General features: G+C 39.1%; 1 protein-coding gene across 4 annotated transcripts in view; it reads right to left on the bottom strand.

Moving 5' to 3' along the window:
- The window catches only part of PCSK5 (proprotein convertase subtilisin/kexin type 5), a 454,731-nt gene that overhangs the window by 327,253 nt on the left and 110,506 nt on the right, over positions 1-16,972 (bottom strand). For all 4 annotated transcript variants that reach the window (XM_021064998.2, XM_021065005.2, XM_084988113.1 and 1 more), the window contains exon 4: positions 951-1,094. In XM_021064998.2, coding sequence (XP_020920657.2) covers positions 951-1,094 — 144 coding nt within the window. The remainder of the gene's footprint in view (positions 1-950; positions 1,095-16,972) is intronic.

Genomic DNA, 16,972 nt, shown 5'->3' with positions numbered 1-16,972 from the left:
ATGCACATTATTGTATATGGAATGGATGGTCAACAGGACCTGCTGTATAGCCCAAGGAAGTCTACTCAATATTCCGTGTTAACTTATACGGGAAAAAAAATCTGAAAAGGGGAGTTCCCATTGCGGCTCAGTGATAACGAACCTGATTAATATCCATGAGGATACAGATTCGATTCCTGGCCTTGCTCAGTGAGTTAAGGATCTGGCGTTGCAATGAGCTGTTGCGTAGCTTGCAGCTGCAGTTTGGATCTGGCGTGCTATTGCTGTAGCATAGGCCAGCAGCTGCAGCTCTGATTCCACCCCTCGCCTAGGAACTTCCATGTGCTGTGGGTGCAGCCCTAAAAACAAAAAGAAGAAAAAAAAAGGAATCTGAAAAATAATGGATATGTGTGTGTGTGTATAACTGAATCACTCCATTGCACAATAGAAATTATCACAATGTTGTTCAGTCAACTATAATTCAATAAAACTTAAAAAAAATGGGAAAAAATGGAAGGGGTATGACTGTTTCCTAAGGTCTACTGGAGGCTGATCCTTTACTGTCCTTTTTAAAAGGAGAGGCAGAGAGAGAAGGAGATGATCAGATTCACTTGACAAAAGTTCCAAGTACACTTTCTCCACAAAGGAAACAGAAGAGTGTTGTCTGGAAATTTGGATGAACTGTGGAGACGAACTGTTGTCAGCAGCAGACAGTACCGCTACTGGGATTTCTGCTACCTTATCACCTGCTTTTTGCCATCAGAACATCAAAGACACACAAAAGTGGAGAGCATTGTCTCCTGCTTGCTGTCCCCTGAGAATGCATCTTTTATAAGGTGGGGGCCGCCATACATGGAGCCTATTGTATCTGTTGGCTGCATTTTTCAGCAGTTTCCTCCTTTTTTCTAATCCTAACATGAGTTCCATTGTTTCCCAGGAGGGAAGGTGTTCTGGCTACTGCAAGCACTCACATAGTTCTGCATCAGATCCGGGTGGGTCCTCTCAATGCCATCGTCCAGGATGGTGACCACGATATTCTTGCCCGTGTAGCCTCTCTTCCAAGCTCCTTCAATATTCATGTCTGACTGGCAGGGATGTGTGTTGTCACTGCAGTGCTAAAGGAATAAGAGGAACAAGTGGACATTGCAGATTACCAAACAGTGAGGACAGGAGAGAATGACCTACTTAAGACAATGCATTAAATTAACAGGAATTTAGTGAATTGAATTAAATTAGTGTTAGGAATTAGTGTTTGAGTGGAAGCATGGATCTCCAACATGACAGCAGGAGAAGGAAGGAAAGATAGATGTGGGAAAGGTGAGCAAAACAAAAATATCTTCTGCCAGTCTTTCCCTCATCTAATGCCATAAACCCTTTGGAAAAAAACATAACAGTGTATCTCAACACCAGAACAATGGGTACACCATTTTATTGTTAGCATGTATTAATTAATGACACATAAAAAGGCACTGGAACATTTCATTTATAACTTCAAGCTAGGTAACTAAAGAATATACACATTAAAATTTCTTAACCATGTACCTAGAAAATCTAGCTACAAATGACAAAAACCCAGGCAGTTTCTATACAGTGTCCACCAGACATGTGCCATTGCTGTGAGAGATCCATGAAGAGAAAAAAAATAGTAACAGTTTCTTCAAACTTCTTTCAGTAAATTAACAATGACTATTGGACTATAATTCACAGGGGGCCAACAGACTCATTCAGTGCTACACTGAGAAGGGAAAGAAGAGGGCATGGTCCAGACACAGGAAAATGTGGGTGAGGGCTTCAAATGCCAGGCTGGAGAAGCATTGATCTTAACTCATTATTATAGTAATTTTATTCCACAAGGGCTACAACATATAAGCACACACAGAAATGAATTGAACTAGCAATTTTTCTTGTTATAATTTACTAGCATTCATCCGACCCACACAATTACTCCTTCAATGGCCATCTCTATGAAAGAATCCTCTAAGCTGTGTTTTCCAGGTTCTCAAGGCTCAGCAGAGGACAAAGGAAGAGGGATGTATTGTCGCCTACTGCCATGGCAACGCAAGCCACCCCAGGTCTGTACCACTATCTTCTTGCTGCTTTGTAACAGAGTTCAGCACTTCAGGAGGGGAAAAGAAGGCAAGCTTTGGATGCTCTAAGCACAATGGCGACCCTACTGCCATTGATTCATCTAACTAGATAGAGCACTTACTACATGCTGGGGGTTATGGCAGTGAACAAGGAAGATGAGGACCCTGTCCTCATGACCTCGCTAAATGTGGGACCCAAATGAAAAAAAAAAATAAAATAGAAGACCATTCAAAGCACCCATTAAGTTTTAAAGGAATTAACAAGGGTAATGTGTCAGTCAACGCTGAGGGATCTGAGTACATACCTCTTGAGGGGGGGGAAGGTCAGAAAAAGACCCCAGTCTCTGAGGAACTGAAATTTGAGTTGAGATATGACTGATGAAAAAGAGCTGGTCTGCCCAAGAGCCTAGATACAAGTGTCTTTGTAAAGAACACAGTAAATGCAATGACTATAAGGTGTGCTGTCAGGAAACATGTTTCTACATATTTTCTTAGCCTCTTTGCTTCTATTTTCTATGCTGAAAACTCCATCTTGTCCTGCGTTACCTTACCCCATATTCCTGCTTGAAAAATAGCTGCAGTGCTGGCACATAACTTAAGCTTAAGAACAAAGACCTAAAGGCATAAGTTATTCATGTGGTCAGCTGAATGAGGACATAATGCGTTGGTCTAGGCATGCCAGACATGTGCAGATAGGCACACTGTTTGCACAGCATGATATGTCCTCTAAAGAATAAGAGGAAGATGAGCCTTTTGGCCCCAGGTGGTTTATGAGCAGTCGTTAGCAGAATATGCATCAGCAAGGAGAACCGAAGTGCAAACCTAGGCACTCTGGGTTGCTGCAGATAGGCATGCCCTTTGATGATTCTCTAGATGCTATGCATAGATAGCTAACACTGAGCTTCCTCAAAGCTAATGACTGTTAAATGCCCAAAGGTCAGAATAAAAGCTTAACCATCTACAGGCTATGTGACTTTTAAAATAATAAAAGAAGTTTTTAAATAATAATAATACAAAAAGAACTACATCCTGCACCTGCAACCCCCTCCTCACTTGATGTAATCCTAAAGAGCACAATAAAAGCAGTGTGGTTTCTTGAGCCAGGGCTCTTGGTCCCTGAGACCTTGAGTCCCTCTGTTCCCACCTTTAATTAAGATAAATGTCTCTGTGTCTTGTTTTATGTTAATTTTTTCTTAAGTTCCACAGCACCTATTCTTCAGCCTTTACCTGCTGAGCTGGTCTTGGCAGTGTGCAACAGCTTCGCACACTAAACAGGTCATTAATGAAGCTTAGTGAATGAGTGACAGAATGGTTGGAAGGCAGCAGGTTAGAAGGAGCGGTGTGGACATCATCTGGAGCTTTGTAGCATGACTTGACTTTTATTGTATGTGCCATCTAAATGGAAGCTCATCTCTTTCCCACACTTCAGGCCTCAAAACCAAATGCTAACTAATGGCAGCTACCTCTAAAACCTAATACCTGACATGAATTTATGCTCCAAAGGAGACTGCCTTTTGTTGACTATTATAAACACATTCGAGGTGATTTAAGGATTCATTCTAACAAATAGTGTACTCATTTTTCATCACAAATAATATTGATTTCATTAAGAAGAGGGTCTTACATATTTTATGAAATTTGCAACCTTTCCTCACTTTCTTGACCTCTTTCTGGAACTTGAGGGCCTGACCACACACTCTATGACGACACGGATCTGAATTCCACTCTCCCTGCCTCTCCACAGCTTTCAGAGCACAGCTCAGGACCTACTCACAGCTCACGAAGCCTTCATTCATTCTTCAGCTTACTTAGCTATCTCTTCCCCTTCCTTGAACTGAGGAATGGAGCAAGAAAGACAGACACAATTCAACCCCACTCACTGAATTCAGCACAACCATGGCTAACTTAAATTTCGTCTCCTTTGATGGTAAGCCCCTAGAAGGCTATGCATTAAACGAAGTCTTAATCTAGGATTTTGGTCAGTACTGGCTGATTGATTCCATACCAGAAGCGAGGGCATATTCTCAACTTCAAATCCTAGTTCACAACGGCCAGTATGCTTGCTCCTCCAACTTTGTCAGAGATGGTCATGAAAGAAACAGTTTCAATTTCCAAAATGCCCATGTGTTTTGGATGTCTCATTCTCACCAAGAGTTTGGGGCTCTCTTCACCAAATATTTTAATTTAACACAAGGCAACCTTGACAGGTTTCCATTTCATTTTTTTCTTATTCAAAACCTGCTCTGGCCACCTGCAGTATCGTTTGTGACATGAAGTAATGCTAATGTAGCCAAGAGGTGGGCTGGAGGAAGGAAATGCACAGGAAATGGGTAACCCACAAATGGGATAACCATCCTGGAGGAGAGGGATGATGCCTGAAATTGTAATTACGAAAATTGAAGAAAACCAGCTGCCTATGGAAAACATATGTGCTCAAAGTGGAGCAATTAGGTTTCTTTATTCCACCTCTGCTTCTGTTGACTCTGCCTTTACCATGAAATCTCCTTGTACTACCTCATCTGCCAACATGGTATTATTGGTGGAAGGGGAAAGAGGGGGAATAGTCAATTGATAATTTCGTTTGGATAATCTAATACATGAGGCAGCTAAAATGTCAAAGAAAAAAGAAGATCATTAGAGCGAGGGGTGATTGTGGTAAATGAGTAATTAGGTCAGCAGATGTTTAACTAGGACCCTAAATCCTGAATGTGATCTTCAGATTTTTAACGCATATTTCAAGTGGTCCAAGATTCCAAATATGTTTCTAAAGTCATTGTTTCATATGCACATGGTATCCAAAGAGCAAAGACTACAGAAAATACTGATGATAGTCAATGCTGCCCCAATGAAAGGGAATGAATCATCTATTTAACTGCCTGATTCAAATGATCTTTATTTTATTTTTTGCTTTTTAGGGCCACACCTGCACCATATTGAAGTTGCCAGGCTAGGGGTTGAATGGGAGCTGCAGCTGCCGGCCTATGCCACCGCCACGCTAGATCTGAGCTGAGTCTGTGACCTACACCACAGCTCACAGCAACACCAGATCCTTAACCCACTGAGTGGGGCAAGGGATAGAACCCACATCCTCATGGATGCTAGTTAGGATTCCTTTCTGTTGCGCCACAATGGAACACCATTTTCTATTTTTTTTTTACTTATATATATTTTTTCAAAATGGTCTTTAAACTGGGCTCTATTTGCTTGAGAAGCAATCTATATGACAGCATCACTTGAAGATAAAAGGAACACATGTTAGCCATGGTTTCCTCAGATTCAATCTACATGTTGAGAAGATCTGTGCCAGAGACTGGTTTCTCGAATTGTGTTACCATGCACGCACAGACTGGTATATGAAGCTGATGAGAACTGCATATGTGTGCTATGTAGGTAAAGTAAATAACTATAGTAAATGTATGCACCTTCAGTTCTGAACAATGTCCTGTATTCCAAAGATAGTCTATGCCCAGATGACAGAGTATTTAGAAAGGACACAAAACAGCAAATATCTGCAGAAATAATGGTTACTACCTTGGTCTCTTATTTCCTTATACATAAAAGCTTTTTAGGAATGGAATTTTAGAGAGACTGTTGTGTGAGTTCTAGAAACAGCCTTTTCCATACCAGGGTTATGAGCTATTTTGCTTATAAGTCACTCTGGGTGTGTTCACTTCTCCTGTGCCTTTATAAACACATCACAGTGTTTGCTCAATGAAAGAACAGTTTATACCCAAAATAAACACCTTTGTTATGCTCTCACCATATTTTCTACAGAATGGGGGGGGTGGGAGAGGATCCCTCCGTGTGACTATTTTTAAACTTTTCCAGGTTCTTAAGGTCTCCAAATGAACTGCCAGTTTATATGCTGCTAATAGCCTAATAACATTGAAAACATCTCTTGTTCACTGTCATTGATACAGTGGCTTACAAGACCTCATCTCTGGCTATCCAATGTTAGTAATACAGCAGAATTAAATACATAATTTTTTTTTTAATTTTAAGAAACAGACTCACAAACATAGAAAACCAACTTGTATTTACAAAGTGGGTGCAGGTGGGATAAATTAAGGATTAACAGCTACACACTACTTTATATAAAATAGATAAATAACAAGGTCCTATTGTATGGCATAGGGAGTATATTTAGTATCTTATAATCATCTACTATGGAAAATAATATGAAAAAGAATATGTGTGTGTATACATACATATATACATACACATAAATATAAAACAGAATTACTTTGTTGTAAACCAGAAACTAACACAGCATCATAAATCAACTATACTTCAATAAAATAAATAACAAAATTTTTAAACTGTTTTATGCTTGAAATTCAGAGTCTAGGATTTCTAAGAAACAGAAAAAAAAATAGAATTTATACTCCTTTAAGTAGAAATATAACTGACATCTACTTGATCCTTACCATGACCAAGCCTTGGATTAATCATTCCATATGGACTAGTTTCATTTAAGACCCAGACAACTATTGGTAAGAGGTACTTTTATCATCTATTTTTTAACAGCTAAAGAAAATGAGATTTAATCCGCTGAGGTAAGCTTCCAGAGTTCAAAATGATGGTCAACAGTAGAATTAGGATTCAAAACCAATATGACACCAGACCATAGCGCTATGGAAACTCTTCTTACAAAAGACGAAACAAAAAGGAATTAGGAGGGCAAAAGACATGGCAGTTCATTGGAGACCTTAGCATTGTGAATTCGAGTGACCTTAGCATTGTGAATTTGAGTATAGATGGATAAGACTCTAGAGGCCTTCTAATGCTTCCTTATTCCACTTACTGAAACACATTTTTTAAAAGCAAATCTCTAGTTTCTGTTTAAAGAGTTTCAGTGACTGGGAGCTCACTTCTTTACTAAATAGCCAATGATGTACTGGTAAACCAGTTCTTTTGGTAAATCAGGTCATTGAAAAGAAAATCTCTTTATTTCTAGTGTTTGCCAATTTCCATGGTGTAAATACTTATGTCATGACTAGTTTTCAACTACCACACTTAGAAAATGTGTAACAGTAAGCTTTCATGAGCTGTTAGAAAGCCATGTAATATACTACTGGAAACAGATCACTTACTCCCCTTCTAATGAAGTCACCAATTCTCAGAGGTCTGCCATCTGCTTCTCAGTACACCTGACCCTTGAACAATGCAAGGTTTAGGGGTGCTGACCCTCCACACAATCAAAAATCCATGTATGGAATTCCCATCGTGGCTCAGCAGTAACAAACCTGACTAGTATCCATGAGGACCCAGGTTCAACTCCTGGCCTTGCTCAGTGGGTTAAGGATCCAGCGTTGCAGTGAGTTTTGGTGTAGGTTGCAGATGCGGCTTGGATCCCATGTTGCTCTGGCTGTGACATAGGCCTGCAACTAAAGCTCTGATTTTCGAAACCTAGTCAGGGAACTTCCATACGCTGTGGGTGTGGACCTAAAAAGACCAAAAGAATAAATAAAAACGAAAATCCATGTATAACTTATAGCCAAGCCCTCCGTATCTGCCTTTCCCCACCACAGATTCAACCAACCACCAATTGTGTAGTGTTATAGTATTTACTACTGGAAAAAAGTCCATGTGTAATACACTGGTACAGTTCAATCCTGTGTTCAAGGGCCAATTGTACTTGGGAACCATTAGGAAGTACCTAAGATTAGTTTTCTCTTTTACAGTTTAAAGTTTCTTTCTCAAGACTACCTAAAGGAATTGGACTTTCACCATTTGTGAGGCCACCAGCTGATGTGCCCTCCTTGGGATATATGAAGTAGAGATTTTGTGACTCCAAACCCAAGGCTACCTTTGCCAATTTTAATAAATCTAAATTAAGCTAAGGAAGTCCTAAATCATTTACTACATATATTTATGAGCCAATTTGAAGGATTTCAAAATCTTTGATATAACACATATTTCAAAAACAAAAAAAAGATATCCTTGGCCAAAAAGGATCCAATGTCCATTTATTCAAGAATGATTGTTCAGTTTGTAAATTTTCCAGAAATTCCAAGGAAACCCTGTATAATTAGACAACACCAAACTCAGCTAACAAGGGACACTAGCTTGGAAAATCAGGCAGAGGAAAGATTAAATACTACCTCTGCTACTTTCCAGCTGTATGACATTGTCTAGTAATCTAAATTCTTAAAAGCTGATTTGTAGTTTAAAAGCAGAAAAGGGCCATAAAGATTGAAGAAGATAAAGTATGCAACAAATGGATGTCTCCAAATCATAGGAGGCATCAGCATTCCTAATAGTTTATAGAAGAAGACGTCAGTTTAAAAAAAAAAAAAAAAAAAGGAGAAAGATTATTACAACATAATGAGATGATGATTCTCTTCACTGTCTGGAGAGATAGGTTAGGCAAATGTGAAAGCGCAATCGATCCTTTAGAAGGATAGCTAGGAAGATTTGCCTATTTTACATTTGCGGCTGTGGGGCCTCAGCTGGTACATGAAAACTGGGGATGCAGTGTAGGAGGAGAGAACAGTGTTTATTTTCTGATACATAGGTCAAATTACCTCTTATGCATCATCATGTTTTGCTCCTCATATTTATACCAGCATTCCAACTCTGCTAGAATCATGGATCACATCTACCATAACATAATCCTGATAGAGGGGTCATTTCTCACTTTAAAAATTTTAAGAATGTTCTAATACCAATGAAACATCAGAAAATAGCAAAGACGAGGAGAATAAAGGCTGTTGTACAAAATAGGCCCATAAAGGGGATAATGAAAATAAATCTAATTCCTAAAGTTCTACTCATAATTGAAAATCAAAAAATTGAGGCAGTAGAGGCAAAAGATGTGTGTGTGTGTGTGTGTGTGTTTCTTTTTAGGGCCATGCCCCATGGCATATGGAAGTTCCCAGGCTAGGGGTCAAACTGGAGATGGAGCTGTCAGCCTATGGCAGAGCGACAGCCACATGGGATCTGAGCTGCATTTGCAACCTATACCACAGCTAACGGCAACAGCAAATCCTTAACCCACTGACCGCAATCAGGAATCAAAACCCATGTCCTCATGGATACTAGTTGGGTTCATTACCACTGAGCTGCAATGGGAACACTTTTTTTTTTGCGGGGGGGGGGGGGGAGGGTGGCAACACATCTTTGACAAAGGTGCAAAGAGAATATAAAGAACCAAGATAGTTTCTTCAACAAATGGTTCTGGAATAACTGGACATCCATATGCAGAAAAAAAAAGCAAGCAAGGAAGGGAGGGAGGAAGAGAGAGAGAAAGACAGACAGACAGAAAGAAAGAAAATGAGTCTAGACATATAACTTACACCTTTCAGAGGAATTGACTAAAAATAGCTTACAGACTTAAATATAAAATACAAAACTAAAAAACCTAGAAAATAACATAGGAGAAAAACTAAATAATCTTAGGTATAACAATGGCATTTTAGATACAACACCAAAGACACAGTCCATGAAAGAAATAACTGAAAAGCTGGAGGACTTCATTAAAATTTAAAACTTCTGCTCCGTGAAAGACAATGTCAAGAGAATGAGGACAAGCCATAGACTGGGAGAAAATATTTACAAAAGATAAATAAAGGACTGTTATACAAATTATACAACATACTCAAACTCAACAAGAAAACAATCCAACTAAAAAATGGGCCAAAAACCTTAACAGACACCTCATTGAAGAAGATGATATACAGATGGTAAAAAAAAAAAACATATAAAAATAAAGAGATAAATATGTCAGCAGAGAAATGCAGATTAAAGCAATGAAGTACCACTACACACCTATTAGAATGGCCAAAATCCATTAACACTGATACCACCAAATGTTGGTGAGGATGTGGAGCCACAGGAACTCTCATTTACTACTGGTGGAAATAAAAAATTGTACTGTCACTTTGGAAGATAGCATAGTAGTGTCTTACAAAACTAAAGATATTCCTAACTATACCATCCAGCAATTGTGTTCCTTGCCCTTACCCAAAGGAGTACAAAGTTTATGTCTACAGAAAAACCTGCATAGGGATATCTTTAGCAGCTTTATTCATAATTGCCAAAACTTGGAAGCAAATTACAATGTCCTTCAATAGGTGAATGGATAAATAAACTGTGGTACAGTGAACAATGAAATAATATTCAGCACTAAAAAAAAAATGAGCTGACAAGCATGACAAGACATTTAGAAAAGACATTTAGGAAAAAAAATGCATATAACCAGGTGAAAGAAGCCAAACTGAAAAGGCTAAAAACTGTAGGATGCTGGAGTTCCCATCCTGGTGCAGCGGAAACGAATCCGACTAGGAACCATGAGGTTGCAGGTTCGATCCCTGGCCTTTCTCAGTGGGTTAAGGATCTCAGTGGGTTAAGGATCCGGCATTGCTGTGAGCTGTGGTGTAGGTTGCAGACGTGGCTCAGATCTGGAGTTGCTGTGGCTCTAGCGTAGGCTGGCAGCAACAACTCCAATTAGACCCCTAGCCTGGGAACCTCCATATGCTGCGAGTGAGGCTCTATAAGGACAAAAGACAAAAGACAAAAAAAAAAACACAAAAAAAACCTGTAGGATACTAACTATATGACATCTGGAAAAGGCAAAACTATGGGGAAAGTAAAAAGATCAGTGGCTGCCAGGGAATGAGGATTGGGTGATGAACATGCAGAGCACAGAGAATTTTTATGGCAATGGAAATGCTCTGAATGAAACTATAAGGATGAATACATGTCATTATATATTCGTCCAAACCCACAGAATGTACAACACTAAGAATGAACCCCATTTTCTATGGAGAACAGACTTAAATTAGTCATGGAGGAGAGGGGAGGGGGGATGGACTAGGGTCTCTGGGGCAGTAGATGCAAACTATTACACTTAGAATGGGTAGACAATGAGGTCCCAATATATAGCAGAGGGAACAACAGCCAATCTCCAGGGATAAACCATATTTTTTTAGGTTGAATTAGTTTACTTTTTAAATTACTCGGTGAATTTTATAATTGTACAACAATCATCACAACCAAGTTTACAGGATTTTTTTTTAAAGGGCAGCACCCATGGTATATGGAAATTTCCAGGCTAGGGCTCAAATTGGAGCTGTGGCTGCCAACCTATGCCACAGCCACAACACCACCAGATCCAAACCATGCCTGTGACCTACACTGCAGCTCACAGCAATGCTGGATCCTTAACCCACTGAGAGGAGCCAGGGATCCAACCTACATCCTTATCAACACTACTAGTCATGTTCCTTACCACTAAGCCACAACAGGAACTCCCCACAATGGAAAAGAATATACCCCCCCCCCCAAATGTATATATGTATAAAGTCACTTTTGCTATACAGCAGAAAATAGCATAACATTGTAAATCAACTATACTTGAATTTTAAAAATCTTGTATCCTCTAAGGAATCTCTACATGTCTTAGTGTTAAGAGAACGCTAAGCTACATCACTCAGCCATGTTGCTAAAGGGCAATGAGTCTCTGAAACTTACTGGATATTTTCGAGACAATAAAACCAAGCTTATATTTACATATCTCTTCAGCAAGTGGTACTGGAGAAACTGGACAAGTGGATGTAAATCAATGAAACTAGAATATACCCTCACAATATTCACAAAAGTAAACTAAATGGCTTAAAGACTTAAACATAAGACATGATAAAACTCCTAGAAGAGAACGTAGGCAAAACATTCTATGACATCAATGATACAAATGTTTCTTAGGTCAGTTTCCCAAATAAAAATAATCCAAGGGAACCTAACCACACTTACAAGCTTTTGCAGAGCAAAGAAAATTGATTTCCTTTTTTTATATATAGCAATTTGTCTCTTTAGTGTATGTCTCCCACATTGGACTGTAAAATAAACTCTGTGAAGGTAGTTACTTTGCCTTCTTTATTTCTGTGTTCACAGGGTTTAACACATGTAAGTTGAATAATTATATGCCAACAGAATGAATAGATTTTGTTTTACAAAGTCACCGTGGGTCCTATAGAACAAAAAGGATAGCAAGCAGACCAACTGGGAGACAGCTCTAGTGATTGAGAGATGACAGTGGTCTAGATTAGTGGGGCCAGTCGAAACTGTGGTATTTGGTATATAGTAGGCAATCTATATGTTTGTTGTTAATGACAATGAATGTGTATGGTGAGAGAAGAGAGAGGAACCAAGAATGATCAAATATCTGGCTTGGACCACATAGCAAAGGATAGAATCACTTCCTGACCAAAAAAAAAAAAAAAAAAAACACACAGGAAAAGAAGAAAATTTACTTGGGGATGAAAATATTGAGTTCAGTTTTAGAAATACGGAAATTGAAATAACATCCAAACAGGAGTAGCCTGTAGTGATTGGATATGTGCATCTAAATTTTCTTTCTGCCCAGACCCACAACTGAATTCTTCCTAAAATGTTGGCATCATGCTATTATTTCCCACCTCAAATCTTTTTCACATCTATAAAGCACTAACATCTTGGCCTCTAACTTGCTCCACAATCTGGCAATGAACATATACTGTCTAGTGCCATTTGTTTCCTCAAAGTTAAAAAAAAAAAAATTCACAAGGGCAGTATGCAGTGTATAAATTTGATGGTCTTAGTAAATTTGCAGTCATTACCACCTGTGGCTGAAAGCAAAATTTGACACAGTTCTCCACCACTCCCTGTGCCATGAAGCAAGGAGGTTTTTCTTTACCCTTCAATTCTAGGTTGGTCTGGTAACTTGCGTTGGCCAAAAGAAAGTAGCAGAAATAACAGTGCCCCAGTTCCACACCTTCCAAACTCTTTCTCTTGTAATCCTTCCTGGCTGCCAAGGGAACAAGCCAAGGTAGTCTGCTAGAAGATGAGAGGCCATGTGGAACAGTTAAAGCTGTCCTGGCTAAAAACCACGATAGACTAGCTAGCACCCAGCTGACCTAAAATGGCTCACAGATGTACTGATGAACCAACAGGATACCAGAGAACTGTCCAGCTCAGTTCAGCCCAAATTTGAGATGTGCAGAATCATAAATCTAATCAAGAGCTGTTGTTTTAAACCACAAAATTTGGGGAATGGTCTTTAACAAACATATGAGGTTATAAATCTGAGGGAAATAAGCCAAACCAGAAAAATGGGGGGGGGGGGGGGATTCACTATCACAGTGAAACAGCTTATCTAGAAAAGAAGAAGTGGGAGTTCCGGGAGTTCCTGTTGTGGCGCAGTGGTTAACGAATCCAACTAGGAACCATGAAGTTGTGGGTTCGATCCCTGCCCTTGCTCAGTGGGTTAACGATCCGGCGTTGCCATGAGCTGTGGTGCAGGTCGCAGACAAGGTTCGGATCCCACGTTGCTGTGGCTCTGGCGTAGGCTAGAGGCAACGGCTCTGATTAGAACCCTGGCCTGGGAACTTCCATATGCCGTGGGCGCAGCCCTAAAAAGACAAAAAAAAAAAAAAAAAAAAAAAAAAAAAAAAAAAAGTGGCTACATAATTGCGGAGAAAGAGCAGTAAGGACACCTAATGCATCAAATGTACAGTTCTAAAGTGCATTCTAAGATCGCTGTGATTCACTCCCTTCAGAGGAAGCCCAGTGTTTTTTTGCTCACCCCATCCAGCCCTCAGATTAGCGATTTCTAATTATACATAGGTTATATCTTTTTAATGAAATTACAAGCCACTTACAGTAATGAAGGCTGTATTTTGCATCTTTATAACTTCTAGGGTTCATAGTAAAAATACTCAGTAATTTATGAATTGGTATTTATTTAAGAGAGAAGGCAGAAGTAAATTCTGAAATAAAATGCATAAGAAAATAACTTATAGAGTTAAGTTGTGAAGACAGGTATTAGAAAAGGTTCGAATCAGATCTAGAAATCTTTGTCTTCCACTCATGGACACGTGCTTATTCAACTCTGCCAACAAAAAGAATCAAGAAGAAACAGAGGAAATGTGCCAGGACTAAAGCCTCCACCAGGAATCATATAAGAAGAGAATGCATTCATTTGGAGGTGCTGATTATGCTAATAACCCCTCTAATGACATGCAATACTCCTGGTAGAAGATGTCAGAAGAGATGCAACATGGTGACATATGAGCTATTATCCCCTTACAAGCCTGGTGGGAAATTTATCCCGGCTGGAAAAGAATTCAGGGGGGCAGGTCTGTTCCCTTTGGAACAATACAGGGCATGATGAAAGTAAACACTTCTTGACTCTTCTCTGCTATTCCATCAATGGCTCAATTTTAATATTGCCTTTCCTTCTAGGTCATGCAGTAAGTTCTACGAGTTGAGGAGAGACTCATGGTACTACTAAATGACTTTCCTCTCGACGGAAAATGAATCAAGCACAAGTATTTGTAATATACTACTCTTTGCCCAAATTGTGCAATTAGTAAATTAGTAAATTGTGTTTGTTTAGGGATGATCTCAATTGAAATGTTTTCCTTAAATGTCTGTAAAGCCAAGAAATAATTCCTACGTTGGAGCTCACGAAAATGAATTTGAGAAGCGACTGAGCTGCATTATTTAATAATTATGCAAACATTAGCAAGAAGCAAACCTCGTTCCTTTCTAAATTTGTAACTTCTTTGCTTACATTGTTTACAAAATTCTGTTTGCATAGAACTCTTCACCCTCTCCTCTCTTTTATGCATAAATCTGACTCAGAAACTCTTGTCTCTTCTTTTATCACCAAGATCTCAGGAAAAAGAGCTATCAGATGGGAGGATTTCTTCTTTTCTTTAAAATGAGTAGGATGCAGTATGGTTTGGGTAAGCCTAAATAACTGGCTTTGAAACTCAATTCCCCCACTATTTTTAGTTTCTTAAAGTCATAGAAGAAATTTGGAGGAAAAAAATGACAGAAAACACTATTTCTCTAATATTAGCGACATTTAAGGTCAAAGAGGAAGGTATGAACATCATTTGAAGCTACATGAACATACCCATAATAAATCTCATGTTTCTTTGTTTATATTGTTTCATAGATAGTAATTCTTATGAAACATAATAGTCAAAGCAGCCATTTTTCAAATGAGAAAAATATCCATTTTATAGTTAGAAAAATAATGAAGAACTAGATCCACTCAAATCTTCAATCATTCTGCAAACAGGTTTTTTGACCACATCATCATTTTCTCTTAAATGGATGGATGGATGGATGGACAAATGAACAGAGGAACAGAGGAACAGATGGATGGACAAAGAATGGACAGACAAGCAAATAAATAGACAATGCATGCATGTTACCTCTCAAGTCCTATCATACTGCAAAATTTTTTTTTTCAAATTTCTTTTGGAGGATATGTACCATTCTAGGAAGGAATTCTGAACAGTAAAAGCTTTCTAGGTCAATCAACTTGCCTAGGTCAATCTCTTAAACTCCATAGATTAGACGCTCCCAAAGGAGATTTTCAATAAAGTCAAGTAACAAAATGAAACATATGTAGAAGGAAGAGGATACAGAGGAAAAAAGAGGAAGAGAGGGTCAAATTCATGTGACAACAAAGCTGCACGTATCCAACTGATGTCCAGGGCTATTAGATAGCTCATCCCTTTCTAGAAGGACCACTTAAACTTGCTTATTAAAGCATAAGCTTAACTTATTTAAATTTAGTATAGAGAGCAGCATACATTTGGTCTCAAACATTAATAACAGTTCCCCAAATTTTTGTCTCAAAAATGGGCACTAAAGTAGATACCCTTAAAAGGACACACAAAAAATATGTAAGTAGTCTGTTGGAATTATACATAAAATGAGATGTGGAATTTCAAACAGCCTTTTCAGATTTTAACTTTTGTTTCTCTCTGGACATCTTAGATGACTGACTCAACTTTGCAAAGGTTCTGAAGGATTTTCACTATGCCCTCTAGTACGTAATTACCTCACACACATTAAGTTCAGAAAAGAAGCCTGTCATAATTGTGGTCTTGAAACTCTGAGAAGAGGGAAAAATAGTATGAGTGTCAAAATTCTTATTCTTAAAATTAAGTGGTCATATCAGAAGAGACAAGGTGGTCAGAACTCGCATGGCCATAATTTAGTTGTAGACAAAATCTGAATTCACTTCTGCTTTCCTGTCAACACAGGAGCCCCTTCTAACATCCACAAATCTTTTCTTTTTCCTGGTAACATGAATTCATCAGGTATAACCTAGTCTTCTTTTCAATATAATCAAAGACTAGGTCTGGTATTTATAGTGGACCAAAAAAATAAATGGGCTGCTTAGAAAAAGAAGAAAAAAAAAAAACTTTCATATCAGGAGTTCCCGTCGTGGTGCAGTGGTTAACGAATCCGACTAGCAACCATGAGGTTGTGGGTTCGGTCCCTGCCCTTGCTCAGTGGGTTAACGATCCGGCGTTGCCATGAGCTGTGGTGTAGGTTGCAGACACGGCTCGGATCATGCATTGCTGTGGCTCTGGCGTAGGCCGGTGGCCACAGCTCCAATTAGACTCCTAGCCTGGGAACCTCCATATGCCGCAGAATCGGCCCAAAGAAATAGCAAAAAGACCAAAAAAAAAAACAACAACAACAACAACAAAACTTTCACATCAATAAATGTGGTTTGGAGCTCCTTTCGTGGCTCAGCCGTTAACAAATCTGTCTAGGAACCAGTAAGGTTGCAGGTTCAATCTCTGGCCTCGCTCAGTGGGTTAAGGATCTGGCATTGCCATGAGCTGTGGTGTAGGTCGCCAATGCAGCTGAGATCCTGCATTGCTATAGCTGTGGTGTAGGCTGACAGCTGTAGCTCTGATTCGACCCCTAGTCTGGGAACTTCCTTATGCTGATGGGGTGGCACTAAAAAGCAAAATAAATAAATGTGGCTTATACTGTCAACTTTTCTTTCCTCTTTTAGAGTACGAACTAATGACCCCTAAACTTAATGGGTGAAAAAAAATCATTATTATGGTTCATAGCTCTACGAGTTGGCATGGCTCAGCTGGATGGTC

The sequence above is a fragment of the Sus scrofa genome, chromosome 1 (assembly GCF_054392235.1).
Source record: "Sus scrofa isolate SSC_HxYL_T2T_F1_AM1 chromosome 1, Sscrofa_HxYL_maternal_Yorkshire_Landrace_v2.0, whole genome shotgun sequence".
Taxonomy (NCBI): domain Eukaryota; kingdom Metazoa; phylum Chordata; class Mammalia; order Artiodactyla; family Suidae; genus Sus; species Sus scrofa.
Note: the sequence above shows the minus strand (reverse complement) of the source record. Positions and strands in the feature narration are given on the sequence as shown.